Raw genomic sequence first — 24,024 nt, 5'->3', positions numbered from 1 at the left:
GCCTCAGTCCCCTCCTGTGGAAAATACAGGTGGTAATGGCCACCCCTGCAGAGGCTCAGGGTTGATGAGAGGGAATAATCATGCAGGTAAAGTACAAAGTATAGCTCCTGGCACAGAGCAATTGCCCAGTAAAGGGTCGTCGTCCTCTTCACGACTACCATCTGCTGCCAGGAAAGCACGGGAAGTATTTGACTAATAAAGCATTTCCTGCAGACTTCCAATGGCTAAGCTGTGGAAGGACTGGGTTCTCAGTGGGACAAGAAACCTAGAGGATAAATCTTTGACTTAAAATTGGGGTGCCATAAATTTACTATCCAACTGGGCCATTTTTGTCCAGGACAAACGCTAAAATCAATTGCATGCCTAGACAAATCAGAGGACTAGTGGTCACCCTGTTTATAATCTAATGTCCAGACTGTGAAGAAGAGCCTGTCTCTGGACCGGAAAATCCCAATATTGCACACAGCCTGCCATTTTCTGCTGGGATCTAAAAACAATGGGATCCCCACGTGCCCGCAGCTGTAGAATAAATCAGGGCTAACACTGCTTTCCGATTCTGGATTAAATAAATTATTTCACTGTTTAGCAGACTATTCTCCGGGAGGGGTTACGTTTCAAGTTTTCTCTCCTATGCATAACAAACAATGTAATGGATAAAATTACAACAGTCGTTTGTCAGCAGGTCATGGTTTAATTTCCGTGCCTGGAGGGTGAGGTGTGATGCGATGGAGGACCATGAGCACACCTAGGATCGCCCCGGCGTTCGCGTTCTCCTCCCGGCGCCATCACCCGCTGGCTGTGTGGTCCCGGGGAGGCCGCTCGACCCCGCTGTGTCGCACAATTCCATCAGCCGCAAAAAGAGAAAAACGCCACTTCCCCTAGGTCCCTCCGAGAGTGGTAATGAGATCAAGTGAGATGTCAGAGTTAAGTGCTGTGAAAAAAATGGGACGAAAGAACACTTATTTTTAGTAAAGGCTGGAGCCTCACTTCTTCAACAGGAAGCACCCATCTGTCCTTCGAGGCCACCGAGCAGAACTGAAGGAGGCCATGCAGAATCCTAACAGAGCTCAAAAGAGCTGCTCTCCCGGGCCCCATCTTCTCTGCCCTCCTGTTGTTGGGGCAGATGATTAATCTCTGGCTCTTGACTCCCCTCTTTGCTGACCGGCCACCCTAGGGTTGTAGCTGCTTTTCGTATCCACCTTTGGGTTTTGCAGCCACGCAGGGCAAAAAGCCTTCCCTAGCGTTAGGGCATGCCAAAGCTGAACCCGACACCCCCATTAGCCTAATTGACAGCAGGACGTTCCCCTGGGGAGAAGAGTGATAATCTAGCTATTTATCTTGTCTGCAGGTTTATCACCACTGTGCTCAGGCAGAGATGTTTAAATATAAAAATGAGGTAAGGCACATTCTTTGCCAGACTATGTGCCATTAAAGCCAGGTTGGGGGTCAGAGGCATGATAGGGGAGCATCTGGGATTGTGGTCCCCTCAGTGGCTGCTTAATGTCTCAAGTGGCCTCGGAGTAAGGGGCTGCTCATGAGGGCACTAAAGGACATCTCTTTGTAATTGGGAGCAGGCTGGAGCTGCGTGGCCACTGCTACCCACAGAGCTGCTGCCTGCAAGCGGCGAGGCCGCTGCTTTCCTGCGAGGCAGGAGAGGCCCATTAGAAACATGGAGGGGCGGTTTAATTCCACAACAAGATGTGTACAAATGGATGCCTCCTATTGAAACCCATGCAACAGCTTCCAAAGTTAATTAAAAGCTAATTTTCTAATGAGGTGGCAACACTGGCAACAAGATGCTATCAGTATGAGAGCTGCAGCCAGCAGCCAGGGAGGGAACAGGCAGCCTCCCTCTTACAGGATGGCACGTCCTACCTGAACCCATTAATTAGCCTCCAGCTGCATTGCTTTAGTACTAGACACTGGTATAGACTGCCATAAAAATCATAAATTGCTTTGGCATTGCCAAGATATTGTTGATACTTATCTTACTGTCGGACTCTTTCCAGCAGGAGCATCGCAAGCAATGACATCCATTCCTGGGAATATGAAATCCAGGGGACAGTGCCACAGACACTCTGTTACGTCAAGTGACATGGGCATTTTAATCCTTTGGGCAATTGTTAATTTTAAGCCAGACTTGCAATTAGCTTTAATAAATAGAGAAAGTGCCTGAAATTAACTGCACTTATGTTGGTTTTGCCTCTCGTTTTGCTTTCAAGCGCACAGCCAAGCAGGATGACTCGTGGTCATTATCCTAATGATATGGGTCTCCTGGTCACAGTCAGAATGTGCCAGACACCTGTGGTCGTTCCTTGGCATTCTTTACAGGGAGTGCTAATGATGTCATGCAGATAGATGCTGAGAACTACCACAGAAACTCTGCAGAAACTCTGCCGACACTCCAGGATACTGGATATTTAAGATGTAGCTTGTTTGTTACATTCTATCAATAAATAATTTGGAGACATACTTAGGGTCTCTAAGATAATCTAAGAAATTGAATACAAGTTTACTACATATTCATGTAATGCCAAGCAGCAGGTACAAAAGTCTACTTCAAAGGTACTGCTTCTGCAGGAAGTTTCTCGCTGACAGCTCAATATGAGAGTAATTTTTTTATTATTTGCACATCCTCTTGGAAAATAGTATAGCGTTAGATCTTTTTAGTTCATTGGTCTCTGTGTACACGTTTCTTTCTCTTATTCTTGACCTCATTTTCTCTCTCTCATAGTCGCCCTGTTATCTTCTGTCTCTCTCATTCTCCCATTCATTTCTTTTTTTAAATTGAAGTAGAGTCGATTACAATGTGTCAATCTCTGGTGTACCACGTAGTCCCCCATTCATTTCTTACTCTCTTAGTCTCTTGTATTTTCATTGTTTCTCCTTCACTCTTGTTCTCTGATATTCTTAGATGATGGTGTGTCCTTAGAAGTGATATTTTAATTTCAGAAATGAAATCATCACCAGGCAAGTCAAATACTGTATCCTTTTTTGATTCTTTCAATAAATATTCATTAAGCAAACACTATGTGCCAGGGATTGTTCTGGACCAGTGCTGAAGAAGTGTAGTTAACTAAACCAATGACATTCCTGCTGTCGGAGAGCTGACATTCCCATCTAATTCTCACCCATTCAAAAGCAAACAGACAATCAATGAAGTAGATCTTAATCACATTTAGCACATGGAGATACTATAGCTTAAAGATATTAGATACCTTAATTAACATTATATTTCAAAGTCTTGTATTTTTCTATTATACACACTTCTCCAATTAAATCAATAACACAAAATAGCTGTGGTAGAAAATACAGGTGGCAAGCAAAACTTATGAAGGCAGCTTTCAAAATATTCAGAGTAAAGACATGTATGAACCTACAGTGTGAGACCCTAAAATAAATACTGTTAAAATCAAATAATTTCAAAAGGACAAGTTACAACTGACACCACAGAGACACAAAGGATCATAAGAGATTGCTACAAATAATTGTATGCCAATAAAATAGACAACCTAGAGAAAGATCACCAATTCATAGAACTGTACAATCTTCTAAGAATGAATCAGGAAGAAATAGAAAATTTGAACAGGTTAATTACTAACAGTGAAATTGGATCAGTAATTTAAAAAACTCCCAACAAACAAAAGTCCAGGACCAGACAACTTTGCAAGTGAAGTCTACCACATATTTAGAGAAGAATTAAAATCTATCCTTCTCAAACTTTACCAAAAAATTGCAGAGGAAGGAGAACACTTCCAAATTCATTCTATGAGGCCAGCATGACCCTGATACCAAAACCAAAGATATCACACACACATAAAAATTACAGGCCAACATCACTGATGAACATAGATGTAAAAGTCCTCAACATAATTAGCAAACTGAATTTAACAATACATTAAAAAGATCATACACCACAGTCAAGTGGTATTTATCCCAGGGATACAAGGATGGTTCACTATCCGCACTACATTAAAAACTGAAGTATAAAAATAATATGATTATCTCAATTGATGAGGAAAACGCTTCTGACAAAATCTACCATCTATTTATGATAAAAACTCTCAACTAAATGGGTACACAGGGAGCAAACCTCAACATAATAAACGCCGTATATGACAAGCACACAGCCACCATCATCCTCAATGGTGGAGAGCTGACAGCATTTTCCCTAAGACTAAGACAAGGATGCCCACTCTCACCACTTTTATTTTACATAGTATTGGAAGTCCTAGCCACAGCAATCAGACAAAAAATGAAGTAAAGGGGAAATTCAAATTGGGAAGGAAAAAGTAAATTTGTCACTCTTTGCGGATGACACGATACTTTATACAAAAAATCCTAAAGATACCATCAAAAAAACTATTAGAACTCATCAATAAATTCAGAAAAATTTGCAGAATACAAAATTTATATGCATAAATCTGTTGCATTTCTGTACACTAACAAAAGACTATTGGATGGAGAAATTAATGCTATTTACAGCTGCATCAAAAAGAATAAAATACACAGGAATAAATCTAACTGAGGAGGAAGAAAATTGTACTTGGAAAACTATAAGGCATAAAGAAATTGAAGATGACACAAACAAATGTAAGGATATACCCTGCTTATGAACTGGAAGAATTAATACTGTTAAAATGACCATACTCCCTAAAACAATCTACAGATTCAATGCAATACTGATCAAAATACCAATGGCATCTTTCACAGAACTTGTACAAATAATTCTAAAATTTGCATGGAAACACAAAAGACCCTCAACAGCCAAGACACTCTTGAGTAAGAAGAATAAATCTGGAGGTAACAGGCTCCTTGTTTTCAAACTACACTACAAAGCTACAGTAGTCAGTACAGCACGGCAGTGGCACAAAAACAGAGACACAGATCAATGGAACAGAACAGAGAGCCAAGAAATGAACCCAGACTTATATGGTCAATTAATCTACAACAAAGGAGGCAAAATATACAATGCAGAAAAGGCAGCCTCTTCAATAAATAGCAGTAGGAAAACTGGACAGCTACATGCAAAAGAATCAAACTGGGCTACTTTTCCACATCGTATACAAAAATAAACTCAAAATGGATTAAAGACTCAAATGTAAGACCTGAAACCTTAAAACCAAGAAGAAAACACAGGCAGTATGCTCTTTGACATAAGCCTTAGCAATATTTCTTGGATCAGTTTCCACAGGCAAGGGAATCAAAAGCAAAAATAAACAAATGGGACTACAGCACACTAAAAAGCTTTTGCACTGCAAAGGAAACTACACAAAGCCAAAAGGCCACCTACTGAATGGAAGAACATATATGCAAATGATACAAGTGATATCTGATAAAGAGTTAATATCCAGTTATACAAAGTATATGTACAACTCAGTATTAAACAAACAACTTGATTAAAAAAAAATGAATAGAGGACTTGAATAGACAGATTTTTTTCCCAAAGAAGACATACAAAAGGCCAACAGACACATGAAAAGATGCTCAACATCAGAATTATCAGGGAAATGCAAACCAAAACCGGCATGAGATACCACCTCACACCTGTTAGAATGGCTATTATCAAAAAGACAACAAATAACAAATGTTGGTGAGGGCATGGAGAAAGGGGACACCAGTGCACTGTTGGTGGGTATATACATTGGTGAAGTTACTATGGAAAACAGTATGGAGGGTCCTCAAAATATTAAAAATAGAATTACCACATGATTCAGCAATTCTACTCCTAGGCATTTATCTGAAGAAAACAAAAACACTAATTCAAAAAGATACATGCATCCCTATGTTTATGGCAACATTGTTTACAATAGGCAAGATATTGAAGCAACCTAAGTGCCCATCGATAGATGAATGGATAATGGAGACGTGGTATGTATACAATGGACTATTACTCAGACATAAAAAATGATGAAATCTTGCCATTTGTGACAACATGCATGGACCTGGCAGGTATTATGCTAAGTAAAATAAGTCAGAGAAAGACAAATACTGTATGATTTCACTTATATGTGGAATCTGAAAACTAAAACAAAGGAAGAAACATAACAAAATAGAAACAGAGTTATAGATGCAGAGAACAAACAGATGGTTGCCAGCGGGGTAGGGAGGATGAAAGAGATGAGAGAAGCAGGTGAGGGTGAATAAGAGGTACAAACTCCCAGTTACAAAATAAATCGGGGGGAAGGGATAGCTCAGTGGTAGTGTACATGCTCAGCATGCACGAGGTCCTGAGTTCAATCCCCAGTATCGCCTTTAAAAATAAATAAATAAACAAATCTAATCCCCCCACCCTGCTGCCAAAAAAAACACAAAATAAAACAAAAACAAAATAAATAAGGCAGGAGTATGAAATGTACAATGTAAGGAATATAGTCAATAATAATTGAATATCTTTGAATGGTAACAGATGGTAACTAGGCTTAACATAGTTATCATTTGTAATATATAGAAATAGAGTCCCTATGTTGTGCACCAGAAACTAACACACTGTTGTAGGTCAATTATACTTCAAAATCAAACAAACAAACACTTTTATAAAAAGAGATCAGACTTGGGGTTACTAGAAATGGGCTGGGGAAAGGGGGATTGGAAGAAGATGGTCAAAAGGTACAAACTTCCAGTTATCAGATAAATAAGAACTAGAGGGGTAATGTACAACTTGATTAATATCATTAACACTGCTGTATGTTATACATGAAAATTGTTAAGAGAGTAAATCCAAAGAGTTCTTATAAATAGAATGTTTTTCCCTTTTCTTTAATTTTGTATCTGTATGATGATTGATGTTCACTAAACTCATTCTGATAATTATTTCATGATGTATGTAAGTTAAATCATTATACTGTACATCTTAAACTTCTACAGTGGGGTACGTCAATTATATCTCAATAAAACTAGAAGGAAAAAGATGAAAAAAAGAAAAGAATTAAATTACTTTTATTAAAATTGTAATGGCTTTAATACAATTCTGATAATTCTACTGAAGACAAAAATGAAAAAGTCTTTAATAATGGTGATTTTAATCAGAAGTTTTTCCTTAAGGATGAATAGAAGTCACTGGTTTATAAATTCCCTGAACTTAATACAAAATTTGAATGTGTAGGTGCATTATTCCGGGGAGAGGTGCCCCAAGCTTTCATCAGATTCCCAAAGTTTTTTCATTCAGATGGTCTAGAACCATCACTTTAGAAGTTACAGATACCCTTAGAGGGAGCTTTCCAATGGATTTCAATATAAAAATGTATGTTAAAGAAGAACAAATATCAAAAAAGTAGCAAAGACTTCTAAAGAACACCATTAGGAAATCTTAGCCCCTAAATGAACTGAAGTGAGAAAAAACTTTCAAGGTCAAATGCAAAAAAAAGTTTCACTTAACTTACATTTCAAATAAGAGGAGGGAAGGTCCAGGTTTGCCTATCGCTCAGATCCTAGTACAGTACTGACAGATGACAAGCAGAGAACAGATCTGGTAAGCATGACAATTCTTCTGCCTTGGTTGCCAAAGGAGAGTGATCTTCAGATAGGAAAGGTAGGGAAAATGCTGGTAAGAGTAAATTGAAGCCTGAAATCCGTAAGAAGACTGGAAGAATTTCTTTTTCAATTGCGTTAGTCTCTTAGTTTTCAAACATTACTTATTTAGAACTTAAGAAAACTTGGTATCTGTTACCCGTTTATTGGTCTAGTTTGGCTATCCTTATGGAATCAGGAAGACTTGACATTTTGGAAGACTGGAGGTAGACTAAGTTAGCTCTGCTGTTCCAAAGCAGGTCAGAGAACTTGGCTCTAGTCAAGAGTCTGGAATGGGTTGTTTGAGGGAACTCTAATTCAGAAAGATACATGCACCCCAATGTTCACAGCATTGATGTGGCTACAATAGCCAAGATATAGAAACAATCTAAATGTCCATTGACAGGTGACATGATAAAGAAGTTGTGGTATATATACAATGGAATACTACTTAGCCATAAAAAGAATAAAATAATGCCATTTGCAGCAACAGGGATGGACATGGAGATCGTCATTCTAAGTGAAGTAAGCCAGAAAGAGAAAGAAAAACATCATACGATATCACTCATATGTGGAATCTAAAAAAAAAAAAGAAGAAGAGTAAAAGAGGACACTAATGAACTCATGTACAAAACAGAAACAGACTTGCAGATAATAGTAAACAGTCTTATGGTCACCAGGGGAAAGGGGGTGGGAAGAGATAAATTTGGGAGTTGGAGATTTGCAAATGATAACCACTATATATAAAAATAGATTAATAAAACACATTTCTTCTGTATAGCATAGGGAACTATATTCAGTCTCATAATAACCTTTAATTAAAAAAAAATGAAAATGAATATGTGTGTATATATGCATGACTGGGTCATTACGCTGTACACCAGAAACTGACACATTGTAACTGACTATACTACGATTAAAAAAGTATTTTGTGAGCACTTGAAGCCAACATTGTACACTAAGAACCTATCTCAGGTTCATTTTCTTTAAGTCAATGTTTCTGAAATAAAAGAGTATGGACATGCAATAAACATACTGCCTACCACAATGTGCTTAATAAATTCCCTATTTAGGAACATTCCTTTCTTTCTAGAGCAAAGTACATGTCCTCACAGACGTTAAAGGTGAAAACTGGCTAACTCAGTAGAAGTGGTGCTGTCTATACAAATATATGTCCTACTGAGAGCAAAGAGATTCAGAAGCTAAATAGCACAGCTAAAAGACTGGCTCTGAAGTCAGACATTTTTACTTTGGAAGCTTAGATCCATTACGTCTAGATTATGACCTTGAAAAAGTCCCTTCACTTTTCAAAGCCTCAGTTTCAATGTAAAGTGGGGAATAATGTGATTTATCTCCTAGGGTTTTGTAAGGATCAAAGAAAATAATACACATGAAGTGCTTACCAGTGGGTCTAGGCTGGCACAGCACTCAGTAAATGGTAGCTTTTGTTGTTGTTGTTGTTATTATTATTAACTAATAAATGCAGTGGTTTTGGTAGCTGTAAGCCCAAGCAATGCTTAAGGAAAAGGGGTCAGTATAATGCTATGATAAATTTTAAAACTGTTAGAGAAATTATCATATGAGGAATATTAGTAGTAAGTGTAATAAGTCCTAATCTTCTCATGTGTTAATATAATGCTCCATTAAATTGTTATTAATAATCATTAATGCTAATTTTATTTCAGAGTGAGCTCTGCCAAGGTACTCAGAGAAGTGTGAAGTCATACATAATAAATGTCCAAAGCATTATAAAAACATGTGAAATGACACCATTGATATACATGTAAATGGTTCATTGAAAGTAATTGAAGAAAGGATAACCAGTTTAATTTGCATATTTGTAAATGTGTTTCTATATTTTCACGTCCAATTATTCAGAATTGTGAAAAAGATACCTACTTTTCAGAGAATCTGTGCCACACCCACCACTCATTGAGATGCTTTGTCAAGAACAATATTGTCAACAGGATGGGAATTAGGTTTCTTGCTTCTTGATATCAGAGCTTGCTAGGTAGTTCTAGCAGTTGCTAACTAAATAGCCCTTTCCCAGTGACTAGTACTTGTCATTGGAGTATTAGGGCATTGTTATTTATTTATTCTTCATTCCGCCCATTTGTTGAGTCCCAGCTATCCAAGGCCGAGTAGGAAAGGATGATTGGACATGTGGTCAGCTCACAGAGGGATGACGGGGTGCACGAATAATGCTAATGCCTGATGGTCTGCAGTAAGTGCCTTATTAAAGGTGCAGCTGACGTGCCCTGGGGAGAAAGGGACAAGGCTGTTTCAGTAGAGTCTTGAAGGACCAGTATTACAGATCTGAAAGTGGGTTGGTGGAAAAAGTAGGGAAAAGAATCTAGAAAGTAGGGACAGTGTACTAAACAGCAGAGAAAGAAGACATAGGTGAGCGCTGGGGAATGTGTGACTTTAATTCAATTTAATTGGATTGGAGCAGAGGACTCTTGTAGATTAAAGACAGGTGTGCTAAGAGCACTGGAGATTGAACTCTGTGAAATGCTGAAACTGGAGGGCCAGAGAGAAAAAGGGGAGACTGCAGTCCAAAGAACCAGGAGGAGACGTGAAAAGTAAAGTAAGTGGTATGACAGAAAGCACGAGAAGAAAAGGCGTCAACTGGAGGGTGGCTTCCAACAACATCAGATGTTCCCGATAGGCAAAGTCAGACCTGAAAAGTGCCCACTGAAGTGGAGAGTCAGGCAATTATTAATAATCCCAAATCAGATGTGGTAGAGATGTGACAACAGAAAGTACAGAAGGAATGAGGAATGAAAGGGGTGGGGCGTGAAAAGGAGAGTTAGTGAATGCAGATGCACCATAAAATCGATGGCTTATACCACACTTGGTTATTAGTAAATAAGACCAACTCCATTTTGGCGATCTGCCACCATTTCGGGACAAGCACTGCCTACCGCAAGCCTCAACTTCTGCCTTCTGCCTGTAAAACCCTCCCCGGACCTGAGTGAGAACTACTGTCGGCGGAGTTCATCCGACACGCCCCTTTCTCTTTCAGACACGCCCCTCTCATGTTCAGCCTCCCTCTTTTGCATAAGAACTCACCAATCAGCTCCCACCCCCAGGCATAAATAACCAAGCCTGTTGGCAGAGACCTCCTAACTGGAGACCCCCTCTGCAGGTTTTTCGCAGTAAACCTGACTGCCCTTGAGCTGTCGTCTCTGATCCTTTCTCTCCAACTCTAACAGTTATAAAGAGAAGAGGGAAAGGGTAGTCTTAAGGGCCTGAAAGATGCCCTCAGTAAGGAAGGAGTGGACAGGATGCAGGTGACAACACAGAGGCGATGGTGCGCAGGATATGAAGCCAACACAGCTAGTGGCTAGAAGGGAGGGAAGAGGAATCATACAGGATAGTGAAGTTTTACAGAAAGATGTGCCTTTGATAGGAGCAGAAATCATTAGGGGAAGGGAATTGAGATACCAGGTGATGAGTCTTCTTTGAATGGTCTCAGCCTGGGTCCTTTGAGTCTCATTGTGCAGATGCACGGATCGTCTTAAGAGATTTGGGATGTTTGCTGTCATTTCCTGGGCCACCCTGCAGTTTACGTGCATGTATTACATGTGACTAATTTTATAAAAATTAGAATTTTTATGATACTTTGTAACGAAATCAGAAAATTGTTTTTTACTACTCAGAAATACAGAGATTCTCTTGCAGTGCAGCCCTTAAAAGAGTGGTAAAAATGAAGACATGTTGCATATTTATCTTTCACAAAAAGACAAATGTTCAAAATTTGTTGACCTTTTCTTTTCTGAAACATCGTCTTCCCTCAGGTGCCAGGGGCCGTGCACAGTTGGTTCCCCCCTACTTTCCTTCCCTCTTTTCTCTGCCTTCCTCCCTGCAACAACCCCACCTTGCTGATTTCTTAACATTGACATGCCTGGGGATTTCTCCAAGGATCTCTTCTCTTCTCTATTGTTCCTTATTTCTGAGGAGAGCTCTCCCAATTTTATGGCTTAAAAATGTCGCCCTATCTGACTCCCAAAGTTGTATTTCTAGCCTGGATTTCTTTCCCAAAACTGGAATCTTAGATCTTCATCTGCTTACTCAACATCCCCACTTTTAATCATCCCACACGTATTTTTTGAACTCTTACTGTGTGCAAGGCACTGATTTCAACACTTGGAACATATTAGTGACCAGGCAAAAATCTCTGCCTCTATGGACCATTCATTCCAGTGGAGGGAAACTGAAAATTGACAATAGACATAATAACTAACTAAAGTATGCAGAATGTCCTAGAGTGAGACGAGTTAAGTAGAGAGGAGACAGGACCATGGCACATGGCTTAGGAGCATGGGGGCAGGGCAGGTGGTGTCAGGTTGCAGTTTTAAATAGAATAGTTAAGGTAGGGCTCATTGAGAAGGGGTCATTTGAGCAAAGATTAGAAAGAGGTGAAAGGGTGAGTCAGATAGAAGGAATCGTCAGTGCAAAGGCCCTGATGTAGAACCATGTCTGGTCAAATCAAGAGCACTTGGGACTGTGGGTGTGGGAATGCAAACGGGGTGAATGGGACATTCATTTCCTACCCCACCTACCTTCTTTCTCTCAGTAGAACTTTCCCCACCTGGCATTGTTTGTTCATATATTTGTATCTATTGTTTCATTTGTTTATTTTGTATTTCTGCTCATCTATTCTTCCAGGATGTGAGCTCTTTGTGGACAGATTTTATAATTTTTGGTTCGCTGCTTTTTTTCAGCTGCTAAAAAATGCCTTGCTTCTAGTGGAAGTGCAGTAAATATTTGTTAAGTGAAGGAATGAATGAATAACTAAGAATATGGTGATATGTTAGGCCTGTATTTGCCCACATTTATGCATCTTTTGATTAAAGACAGCAAAAATTTGGGTATTACTCTAGTCACAGGCTACTGAGGCCTGGGAACAAGTAAATTGCACATTTTTAAAAGAAGATGAAAGTATAAAGTATAGAAGGCTAAAAGCAAGACAATTTATGTATAAATATTATTAGGTGATATTTCAAGATAATATGAATTTGATTGGTTTTTATTAATTTAGTTTTTGTGTTTTTTTCTATATATATGTATATATGTGTATATATATATATATATATATGGAGAGGAAAAAATTATTGACTTGAACTTTTGAAACAGAGAGAGGAGGGCTGTGTATATTAAAGCTTTGCTTTGGGATCTGATTATAATTTTTGGTTCAGTAGACTGTAATTGTGGTATACCTCCACAAGCCACAATTTAATGAACCTGGGCTTCATTTCTAGGACCAAAGAGGATTGGGAAACCTGGAGCTTGATAATGCTGTTTTGTTTCATTAAATGTTCTCACTGTCTGTGTGGAAATAAATGTGACTTATCCCTGACAGATGATAAAAGGCAACAGACATCATTAGTGTCCATCACATGACTCCTGATACCTGCTGGAGAGAGGGCTTTTCTGTTTGCTCATGATCAGAGGTAAAAATCTTCCTACAGATTGACTTGAAATTACTTCTTAACTTCGGTGTTCAGATCTAGCCATGAAGCCAAGAGTGGCTTCCTATTTCAACCTTAAAAACCTTCTTCTGAGGTTTTAAATCATTTCAGCTCTGTATTTCAGGACGTTTCAAGGGGCAACCATGCTCACAAAGGAAGAGGGCTCCGTGGAATGCTTTATTAGAATTTCAAAAAAGTGCCATCTCTTCAACTGCTCATTACTAGGAACAACCTGATGCCAAGCAATTTATGATTATTAAAACATATAATTTGCATTTAAATTAAGTGAATAAATAGCAGAGATTACAATACTGTGTTATATTTTCTCATTGTTTGCAGCTTTAATTTTTATACATACTAAAATAAAGAACAAAATTTATGGGTTTTCATTTGTTTTCTACAGAGAAATTATTAAGAAAAACATGAATTGGAGAAACTACTTAGTCTCGATTATTTCCAATTTGTTCATGAGAACATGTTCTTTGGTGTTTCTCTTAAAATATGACTTCTTTTTAAGAAATTGGATTATATTTTAATTGTTTTAGGAGGTATTTCTCAATATTTATCTATGTAAGAAATCTTTTTTTTAGGATATATAAAGAATCCAAATATTTTACTTATAATTTCTTATATAAAAAGGTTTTCTTATATTAATAAATGATAGTCTTAATAACTAAGTAGTGAGTATGTATTAAGAAGCTATTATATGTGTGCTGTTATGCCAGGTACTAAGGTGAATGTGAAAACTACCAGATCCCTCCCCTCAAAGTGTGGAGTCCAATTAGGGATATACACATGAAAGACACAAAAACGTTTCTAAATTCAAGATATAACAAAATCTATAGAAAACAAATACAAAGTGGTTTGATACATTTAACCTAGAATAGATCAATTTCAAAACTCTATTTCCAAGGAAATTGTGGGACTGGAAATAATGGTGTCCTCTTGAAACTGAATCTCTCCTCAAATCCTCCCCCGAGATGCAAATATCAAAAAAAGAGTGCAAATATTATCACAAATAGCTGAAGCCTTTAGCCTTACTAGGAAGTAGAAAATACCAAAATCAAGTTATCTGTAAACAGAGATATAACACCACATTCCAACAGACATCCCCAAACTATGGTAAGTCTGTTGGGTCAAAAGTAGGAAAGGGAAGCTTAAGAGACACCATTAAAAAGTGGAGCACATCAACAAGCCGTAGACCCCAGAAAAAGGAGGTACAACACTAAGCGGCAAAATCTGAGGTCTAATATTTGGCGCTTCACTGTACCAACTACAGGAAAATGTTTTGAAAATGAGTGATATTAGAAGTCAGCAGCTTCAAAAGGCACTGCTTCCTGGAGAGACTCATAAAAGTAAGGAAAAGATTACGCTCCTGAGGATGTAACAGACATGAGAAAGAAAGAAAGGGAGAAATTGAAGATCTTTAGAAATGAAAGAAAACAAGGCTTCCAATCATTTCTGTCTCCCCTACCACGGAGAACATTTATTAAAAAACTGGCTTCACTAGTCTGTTATAAGAAAGTTATCCTGGTCCAACTCATGGTCCATCCGTTGGTCACATCCTCTGGTCGCATCTCATTGGAGGATGAGCTCCTCTAGTAACCAGGGCAGCAGGAGGGACCCCTGACATCTGGCTGCACACTAACTTCCAGTAATGCCGCTAAGCATCCTCCAGTGCACAGGACCGAGCCCCACAGCAGAATTATTGGCTCAATAATTACTGTGGCAAATACCATAGATATGTAGGCATTTTCCAGATTAAATATAAGGAAATGACTGGGGGGGGGCAGAGGAAGGAAAGAAGGTGACAGTGAGCACAGAGGGACATCAGTGACCTTCCTGCTGCGTTACACTGCAGACACTCTGTATTCCAGCTACTCTTGGCTGCAACAAGCCAAGCACTAATATGTCTTTGTACTCATTTACTGGTTTTCCCTCACTTTAAAATACCCTTTTCACCCATTTATTTTTCTGTTTAATGAACCATCACCATCTCTCAAGATCATGTGTCATGAGATCGAGAGGTTTGTTTTCTTGTTTTTAATGTTCACAGATCTGTTGCAAGCACAAAAACAGTCTGGAATGTAGCAAATGTTCAATTAGTGTATTTTTTTTTTGAATGAACAAATGAATAAACTCAAATGTTAGTTCCTTTCTGTAGCATTCTTTAATTCTCAATTTCTTATTAAAAAAAAAAAGAGAACCACATTTATCCATACTTTGTACATGGCATACAGATGGGGATTGTGAAAGGTGACGTATTATACCTGATAGGTGCTTAATGTTTATTTAATGAATGAAAAATGGAAGAACACAATGAAAAAAACAGGCAGACCTAACAAGTGTCTGAACCCACATAGCTCAGTAAAACCGTCCCCTCCAGTTTTCCCTGAAGAACAGAAACTGAAGAACTTACTCAATATAAAGAAGCAAAAATCACTTATAACCCAGGCCCCGAAGAAAAATACTCTTTACTTCTTGCTAAACATTCTTCTGACACACTCCTACAGACACACACATATACAACACACAGATGTGCATATTCAAAGCAGAATTGTATCATGCGGAATTTTATAACTGCTTTTCATGTCAGTTAAGTATAAATATATATTATTTGAATGAATCCATCACCTTTTATTTTACAGACACAACATGACTGATTTAAAAAGATGCCTACATTGGACATTCACATTGCTTTCATTTTTTTGATGTGAATGCTGTGGTTAAATTATTTTGTGTACTTTTGCATACTACATTATTATCTTGAAATAAGTTTCTATTGTATACGTAAAATTTAAGACTTTTTTAAAGTACACTGCAAATGTCCCTTCCAGAAAGTGAGTGAGTACCATCCCCCCAAACAGTACAGGAGAGAGGCTGCTTCTTCACATCCTTAATTTACGCTGGGTACTGCGCTGTGTGTAAGATTTTAATTTAATGTGTTATAATCCAACAGTATTTCCTTTATGGTTTCTGAGTCATGGATCAATGCCTAGAAATAATTTCCCTGCTAAAAGAATCTAAAAATGTCTACAATTTCTTCTAATACTTTTTATGGTTTCATTTTTTTTTCATATAGAAATCAAATTCCTTCAGAAATTAATCTTGTTTTATGTCATCGAGTAAGCATCTTTTAATTTCCAAATGGATACTCAGTTGCTTCAATACATTTAATAATCTACCTTTTTTCATCTTTATGACTTACATGATACACTAAATGAATATTTATATTTCAATCTGTTTCTGGAGACTGCACCTTTTCTATTGGTTTGTCTACTTTTCTTTGACAATGATATTATTTTATTTATTACAACTTTATACTACACTTTGCTATCTGGTGGATTAAGGTTCTCTTCTATTGCCAGATTGGAAGAAAATTTATATTTGTATGACACTGAATGATCATGATCTCCTTCAGGGAAATAATTGGCCCCCTTTTTACTAAAGTTTTATTATGTTAACCTGTAAAGTTCTTTTTTTTTCCAATGAAGACTTCATATTTCTTGCTGATTTTTTCGAGATAATTTATAGTTTTGATTGTGATTGTAAAAGGTATTTTTATGTTATGATATTTAGCTAATCATTGTAATGACTGTATAGGTAGATAAAATTGATTTTCACGGTTATTTTCTAAATGAACATGTTCTATAAATCTTAATCTTTCCTTAGCTTCTAGTCAGTCATATAAAAGGCAAATAGTAGCTTTTCTCCCACATTTACTATTTATTCCTATTGTTTTTAAAATCTGATTGTACTGGCCATCGTTTTCACAAGAATTTAAAATAACATAAAATCACAAAGCATTCATGATTTTAAGAATCTAAAGCATGATAATAGAATTGTCATTTCAGTGCTGAAATGAACGAAGATTGCAGTGGATTGAACCCATCACATATGTAAATCCAAGCTTTTATAATGATAATCAGAGAAACTACAGGAACAGCAATGGTGCATCTTCACTGGTCACAACAGAGATGCTAACCCATCACTCTGAACTGTGCATTTCAAGTATTTATCTTCCTTTCTTGTCATGAGCTGTTTAACCTAAGCAAATGGTCGATATAAATTGTTTTTAATAATTCCACTTAATATATGCTAAAGAATGATAGAAAATCACCATTTTGCAATGCCCAATGAGATAAAGAACCTAAGAAACAATTATGAATGCATGCTAAAAGCTTTAGGTAAAATGTTGACATAAAATCTTATTTTGGAGGGAATCAAGTTAACTAGGACGGGAACCTACTGATCAATTTCGGCATCACAGTGAGGGAGACGACCAGATATCACGTGTCACATTAAGTACTCTTGCCTTAAAAACAAACAGATGATAGCCAAAACAAACAAACCAAAACCTCAACTGTCTGGATCTAATCTAATCTAACTTAAAACCTAACACCCAGCTTACAGAAAATAGGAAAAATAGAGGAATAAAATAAGTAACAAAATGAAGAAGCCAAACCTAGAACGCTGCGCACCCAAAAGGACAAATGAGTTGGCTTCTTCAACAATCAATGGCATGAAAGAAAAAGAGGTCTGTTACACAGTACAGCTGACCCTTGAACTGCACAGGTTGAACCACGCAGGTCCACTAATCCATGGATATTTTTCAGTAGTAAATATTACAGTACTACATGGTCCATGGCTGGTTGAATCTGAGGACGTGGAGGAATCACAGACAGAGAAGGCTGACTATGAGCTGTAGGCAGATTAACACCAGCCCTGTTCAAGGTTCAACTGTAAAAGAAATTTAGGAGACATACAACCAAACGCAGTACAGATCTCGATTCCAAGCCTATTATAAATAGACATCTTGGAGACAATTAAGGACATCGAATACTGACTTGGTATTAAGTGCTACTAAGAAATAACTTTAATTCTATTAGCTGTAATAGTAGCATCTTAGTAATGCAAAAAAAATAAAAGAAAATAATACCTAACCAGTAACAAACAACCAAAGATCTTGTCAGGGATGCATACTGAGATATTTACGAGTTAAATGTCAGCATAGTTGAGATTTGCTTTAAAATAACTCAGGTTACAAAAAAAAGTGAAGCATATAAAAGACTGGTAACATATTGGTAACTGTTGAAACTAGGTAGGAGGTAGACTGAGGTTCATGGTACTAGTCTCTCTCATTTTGTGGTGCGTGTGGTGAGTGACAGATAAAAAAGAAAGCAGGTAAGAAGTAAGAGGCAGTAAAAAATAGGTGAGGATCAATGATGATTCAAAGTAAGAGCAGATAGAGACTGTTAATATAGGAAGCACACAGCTAAGAATGACAAAGTACAAGCCAGGTTCAGAAAAAGTGAGACAGGGAACGTCTGAGAATTTAGAACTGAGCAGAGAGGGGAGAAGGGGAGGAGCCGAAGGGAGCAAAAATGCTGAAATAAGGCGCCTACAAGGGCAGTTGCTATCTGGGTCACACATGTTCAAGAACTAGCATAAAAAATAAATTTTTTATGTCTAGATTATTTCTCTTTGGTGAACCAACTTCTCCTACACTGTTGTGTTATGTAAAATTTCCAGATAAGGACAAAGACTCTGACCTCCATCTCACGGCCATGTGCATTATCTTTGGCCGTGTTTATTTATAAACTGTTCTTTTAAAAAAAAGGACTGCTGCAATTTAAGAAACTTTTAAAAGACATCTTTACCCTCACTTTATAAATATGAAAACAGAAAAAAAAAAACCATTCTGAATTTTACGTTATCCTAGGATGTACAGAGATGGGAACCCAATGAAGACCTGTCTTGTCACATTCAATAAAGCAACTGCAGAAGCAATTTGTTACAAGCAGATGGATAGTTGAACACTGAAAAGGATGATAAACTAGAACAAAATTAGATATTGAAATCAATTTCTTTTAAGCTTACCATGGAACTTCAGATTTACACAAACAATTGTATTTGAAGAAGTCGGAAAAAAAAAAATGCCGTCCTAAGATGGGTGCCCGTGAAAACAGAACTTTACACGTGCCATAGCCTTTATAACCACCACTTACTTGGTTGGTCCAAATATTTATAGTTCATTGTTATGACTGCCAAAACTGGCAACCACAAGGATTGTTGTCTCAATTAGGACAGTAAACAGATTGTCTCTTTTTTTAATGAAAAAATCTAAAATGTAATACTTCACAGTTTAACATGCTTATTCATCTAAACGAGCTAAAAAATAATGGTGCGACATCTGTTCGAGAGGCATTGGTACCTCAGATTTTGGCTGCCTCCCCACCAATTTGGTTGTTTTAAAGAACTGAAGAATAGGAGGGGGAACTGTCATCAAAAAATCTTCTGGCATGCAAAGTATCTTATTTTTCTTGAAATAAGGCTCTCATGTCTGTTGCTAGGGATAAAAAAAAAAGTCGTTTAACCAGGAGGTACAATGCTGAATACGACAGCAGTTTAATTGTTTTATATACATTTACTGATCCACTACGGATACTTCCACTCTGCTATAGTTCTTTAAGTGACTTTCTCAGTCCCCTCAATACTTAACCTTTGTAGCTAAAACCTGTACAAAATGGTAAAATATTTCTGTAGGTACTGAATTCATCTGCCACAGTTTTTCACTAAGGGTTGCACCGATTTTAGAAATGGTGTCAATGGAACAAAAATCTAGCAAACATTTTATCCAGGCTGCACTGGATCAAATTGTAATAAAAGAAGGCAGTGCTGCCAAGGGAGAAGTGGTAAGACCTCCCCCAGAGAAGCCTCAGGTAACTGTGAAGAACCCTAACTGCTGGTAAGGAGAGCATAATGACTTACCTTAGATGGTGTCTGGCTCAACAAACTTACGTTATGGATGAAATACACTAAACCTTAAAATTCAAGTTTACATTTCTAGAGATGTATTTCTGAAGCTTATCAAGAGCATAACTCACTCTACTGAATTGTCACTGACTATATAATTTTAGAATCTGGAAAACACAGTGCTTTAGCTTTCACATAAATATAAATGTTATCATGAACATTTAGTTTTATTTTCAATGGGGGTGAAGATCTATACTAAGTTAAATTAAAAACAGTGAGTATGGTTTTTAACAATGCTGAGACAAAAACAGCATATCTGATTTCCTAGCAAAGAGCAACGTTTCTGTTCTACCGCAAATTCAATGCTAGTTGTTCTGAGGAGAACCAGGATGAAACGTGTAAATGTCCCAGTGCAACAAAAGACCATAAAGGCTAAAGGCTAAGAGTTGACCGATATTGTGATATTTAAGTTTTATTTATTAAACGCAAACAATTTTTGATCATCTACTACGTGCAAAAACTGTGCCAGATTCCAAGAGGACGAAAAAAGATTAACTTAAATTGTAACATGCATTTATTAAATATGTGCAGATCACCCTTGTTGTTGGAATTACAGAAATGAACAAGAACATATTCTCAGGATCTCACAGTCATCGGTTGGGGTGGGACTACTCCCACCTTTATGAAAAATTGAAAAGATTAGAAAATCTTCAAGTATTTTGCCACCTTAAAACAACAACAAACCCCATACCGGTACTAAGATAGTCTTTTAGTTCATTTGTGTTAAAAGAAATTCTAGACGAGGTCTTGTTTTCACAACATCTCCTCTCCAATGAATTTATATATTCCTTATTTTGCATGCAAGATTAGAACCAGCAACCCTCCAAGTTTCGTTCACAGTGTTCCGTAGGCTGTATGTTAAGTCAGCTGCATTAGTTGAAATTTATTCTGCAGAGAAGAGTATGTTAACAGATAGATTCTAACATTCTGAAAAGTCATTATAATTGTTTCTGGTTTTGTCTTCTGAATTATTCTCAGCGGCGAATTATTGGAGGGGGAAAACCCATGCCTAAAACTGGTGTCTGGTGCCAGTCTCAGATTTACACTCGCTATCCAAAAGTGTAGTCCCCTGAAACCAAAGGCCGGATATCACCTCTTTGTCTTCAAAGATTGAAACCAGATTTCAACCTGGGGTTTCTCTACAGAGGACTAGCTGATTCCCAGTTAATGTGAGTTTGAAAAATTTGCATGTCACAAAAATAGTGTTTTGTAAACATATATTGTTTCAAATGATGTCCTATTTATTAAAATCAGAGTTTAGACTTTGGGACTTGCCACAAGTCAATCAGTCACACACATGGACTGGCCACAGATTCAGAGGATCAGTAAAACTAGGGAGTGAATTGCCTCGAATTATACAGTGTTTAGGCTAATATTCATTACTATCAGAAACAACGTTTTTTTCCCCAAAAGAGTATCTGAAGAGTAGCATAGGATGGTAAAGTTTTTTCCCAGGGTTATGAATTTTCAAATATTTCTAACAGTGTAATCATCTATTTTAAATACCGTAAATCCTGTTATATCCCACTTGGGTAGGTATCTAATAAACAATTATTACACCTCCTTGCATTTAAATTACCACTGAAATTAGAAATAATCTTTATTTAACATGAGTGTATTTAACACCATATGGGAGGGGAAATAACTAAATGAAAATTGTTCACGTAAATGTGATCGGAGTAGGGGAAAGCAGTATTTCTTGACATGTGGCGTGTCACTCAGGAAAGTAAAAGACCCATCATATCCAAAATGCCAGCTTGGATATTCCCTTGCCACCCACTTCACGAACAGACTTACCACATGGCATTAAATGCTGCAACCTTTCCTAAAAATGCCACTTGGATGGGCCCGCTGTGGTAAGTGTATAGGAACTCTTGGTCTGTCTCCTGAGTTTGTGATTTCAAGGGGAAGAATCCAGTAAATAGCATTGGCTGAATTTTGTCCTCAGATGTTTGGCATAAATGATCTGTGAGGACACTGGAACTTTTGGCTGTTTTCACACTGCTGAAATAAATTATACTACTTGAAAAAATTCTACAGAACATAATGCTACACAGCCACGTTCAACTACCTGCAAAAGTCTCAAAAACTTTCTTCTCTTGGTGAGAATGGAAACAATTGTAATGTTTTATTTACTCTTTATAAATACAATTCATTTACTGTAAAATACCTTATGCACATGTTTCCAACTATTCATTTTCTATACATCTTTTTATAAGGCAGGAACTAACAACTCTGTTGTGGACACATATTTTTCCATTTTCTAAGCATCATGTATTTACGTGTCGTAAAAATATTTTAAAATTCCATTACTGGTAAAAAAAAACAATTGAATACACTGGTCGTTACACGCCAACAAATGTAAAATATCTTGAAAAATTTTATAAACCAAGAACTACATATGCAAGTAATACAGACATATATTTTCTTCTATTACTCACTTTCCGTGAAAGAGTTCCGACTGATTTAACTCTCAAGAGACAAGATTTTGTAAAGCAAGTTCGTGTTGTTCAGACATAAGACAACCCAATAAAATGATGCCGAGTTGGGTAGGACTTCTGCTGTTACTGCTGTGTGAAAAAGACTGCACAATTAAATGACAGATTGTTACTTATCTCCCGAACAAGAGGGGCAAACTGATTCTGCAAGCAGCCAGAACGACATAATTAAAATAGAACTCCAAGTTTATATTAATAGAGTAATAAGTTAATTAAAATCAAGATCAACTGAACTTTCTATTTACAACCAGTTCAGACAGCCCAAGAGGAAAGGAACTCTGTTTTAGAGACATATGTGACTCTTTGAGCTTCTGTCATCCAGGTGCCATTTCTGATGGAGCACATGTGCACTGAACAGTTGGCAGGGAAGGAAAAAGATTACTGGAGATGTATGTGCAGATAGTCACTCTAATGATATAAAATACGTCTGGAAAGAAAGCAGGGCTTCTTTGTAAGATGAAAAATTTCCCATGACTTCTCATTCCTTTTAGGCTCTGAATGTGACTGGAGAATGTTTCTGTAAATGAGGATATATACTTTTACTTATGCTGTACATGGAGCAAAAAGAGATTTAGTCATCTGTAAGGGATGGAGTTATACACATAAATTGGCTGAGACATCCGAAGAATTTAGGATCTGTTTTCCATTTTATCTAAATGCACCATGAATAGGTTGCCTGTCAAAGTAGAAAGATTTACAGAAGTATCCGGTAGCATACGTTATACTACACTGCTAGGTAAGGTTCTTTTCTTGATATCTTATGCAACTATTGAAGAAGATATTTCTGCAAACTGAAAGGACCAGCAGAAAAAAAATTCAAGATGTTTCTGTTTCAGTACATCAGAAAGTACTGGTCAAGAGGTGTTTTTATAAAATTATTTTCTTCTCGTTCATTGATTGCTGCTCAACTAATCTTCATCTGGTTCCAGATCGGGGTTGACATCTGTGGACAGTCTGAGATAAAAGAAAGCATAGAAAGCCAGTAGGAGGACCAGTAGGGCTGCAAGGACAAGACCAACTTCCTGAGGAGAGAAAAGAAAAGTAGATTTGCAATTCATGAAATGAGATTGGTTAACGTTTTCAGCTCCGTGAGACAAAATGACCCAATAAAGAACGAACAATTACATTCTTTTGAACACTTTCCATCATTAAGTAGAGGAACTTATTTTGTACCTTGCAATACCCACTATGAAATGGCAAGGACATCAGTGGGTGATGGTTTGTGTTTGTCCAATAGTAAATGTAACACTTACAACTGTCATATATCTTCATAGTTTGGATATCACAATGGTGGGTGCAAGCAATGTCGTTTGTGCCTCCACAGTGTATCTTTCTCTATTTGAGTATGTTTCACTTTATCTCTTGCTTCGATACATCTATTATCAGTATGGCATTCGGATTCAGCTTTTTCAAACAATTATCATTCCTTTTCCATAAGGAAGAAGCTATTATAACCAGCTTCTAGATTATGTCTCTGAAAACGTCTTTGTTAAATTATTTTTTATTGAAACCTGTTTTTAACTTCTAAATTCTATATAGTTTGTGATGTGGCAGAACAAAACAGGATAAGTACTCTGAGCTCATGAAGCACGATCCAGGATAATGCCCACAACTGTCAAGGACGGTCCGGGCTACTTTGGTGATTCGATGTGGATTGTACTAAGCAATTACATTGAAATAACAGCCAAAAAATTTGCCACACATACAATGACAAAAATCATATTATG

The 24,024-nt window shown here is 37.3% G+C and overlaps 1 protein-coding gene across 3 annotated transcripts in view; it reads right to left on the bottom strand.

Annotated features, from left to right (window-relative positions):
* Window positions 1-20,185: 20,185 nt before the first annotated feature.
* The window catches only part of TRIQK (triple QxxK/R motif containing), a 79,203-nt gene continuing 75,364 nt past the window's right edge, over window positions 20,186-24,024 (bottom strand). For all 3 annotated transcript variants that reach the window (XM_032467536.1, XM_032467537.1, XM_032467538.1), the window contains one exon: window positions 20,186-23,319. In XM_032467536.1, coding sequence (XP_032323427.1) covers window positions 23,206-23,319 — 114 coding nt within the window. In that variant the 3' untranslated portion in view covers window positions 20,186-23,205. The remainder of the gene's footprint in view (window positions 23,320-24,024) is intronic.

The sequence above is a fragment of the Camelus ferus genome, chromosome 25 (genome assembly GCF_009834535.1).
Source record: "Camelus ferus isolate YT-003-E chromosome 25, BCGSAC_Cfer_1.0, whole genome shotgun sequence".
In the NCBI taxonomy this organism is placed as follows: Eukaryota; Metazoa; Chordata; class Mammalia; order Artiodactyla; family Camelidae; genus Camelus; species Camelus ferus.
Note: the sequence above shows the minus strand (reverse complement) of the source record. Positions and strands in the feature narration are given on the sequence as shown.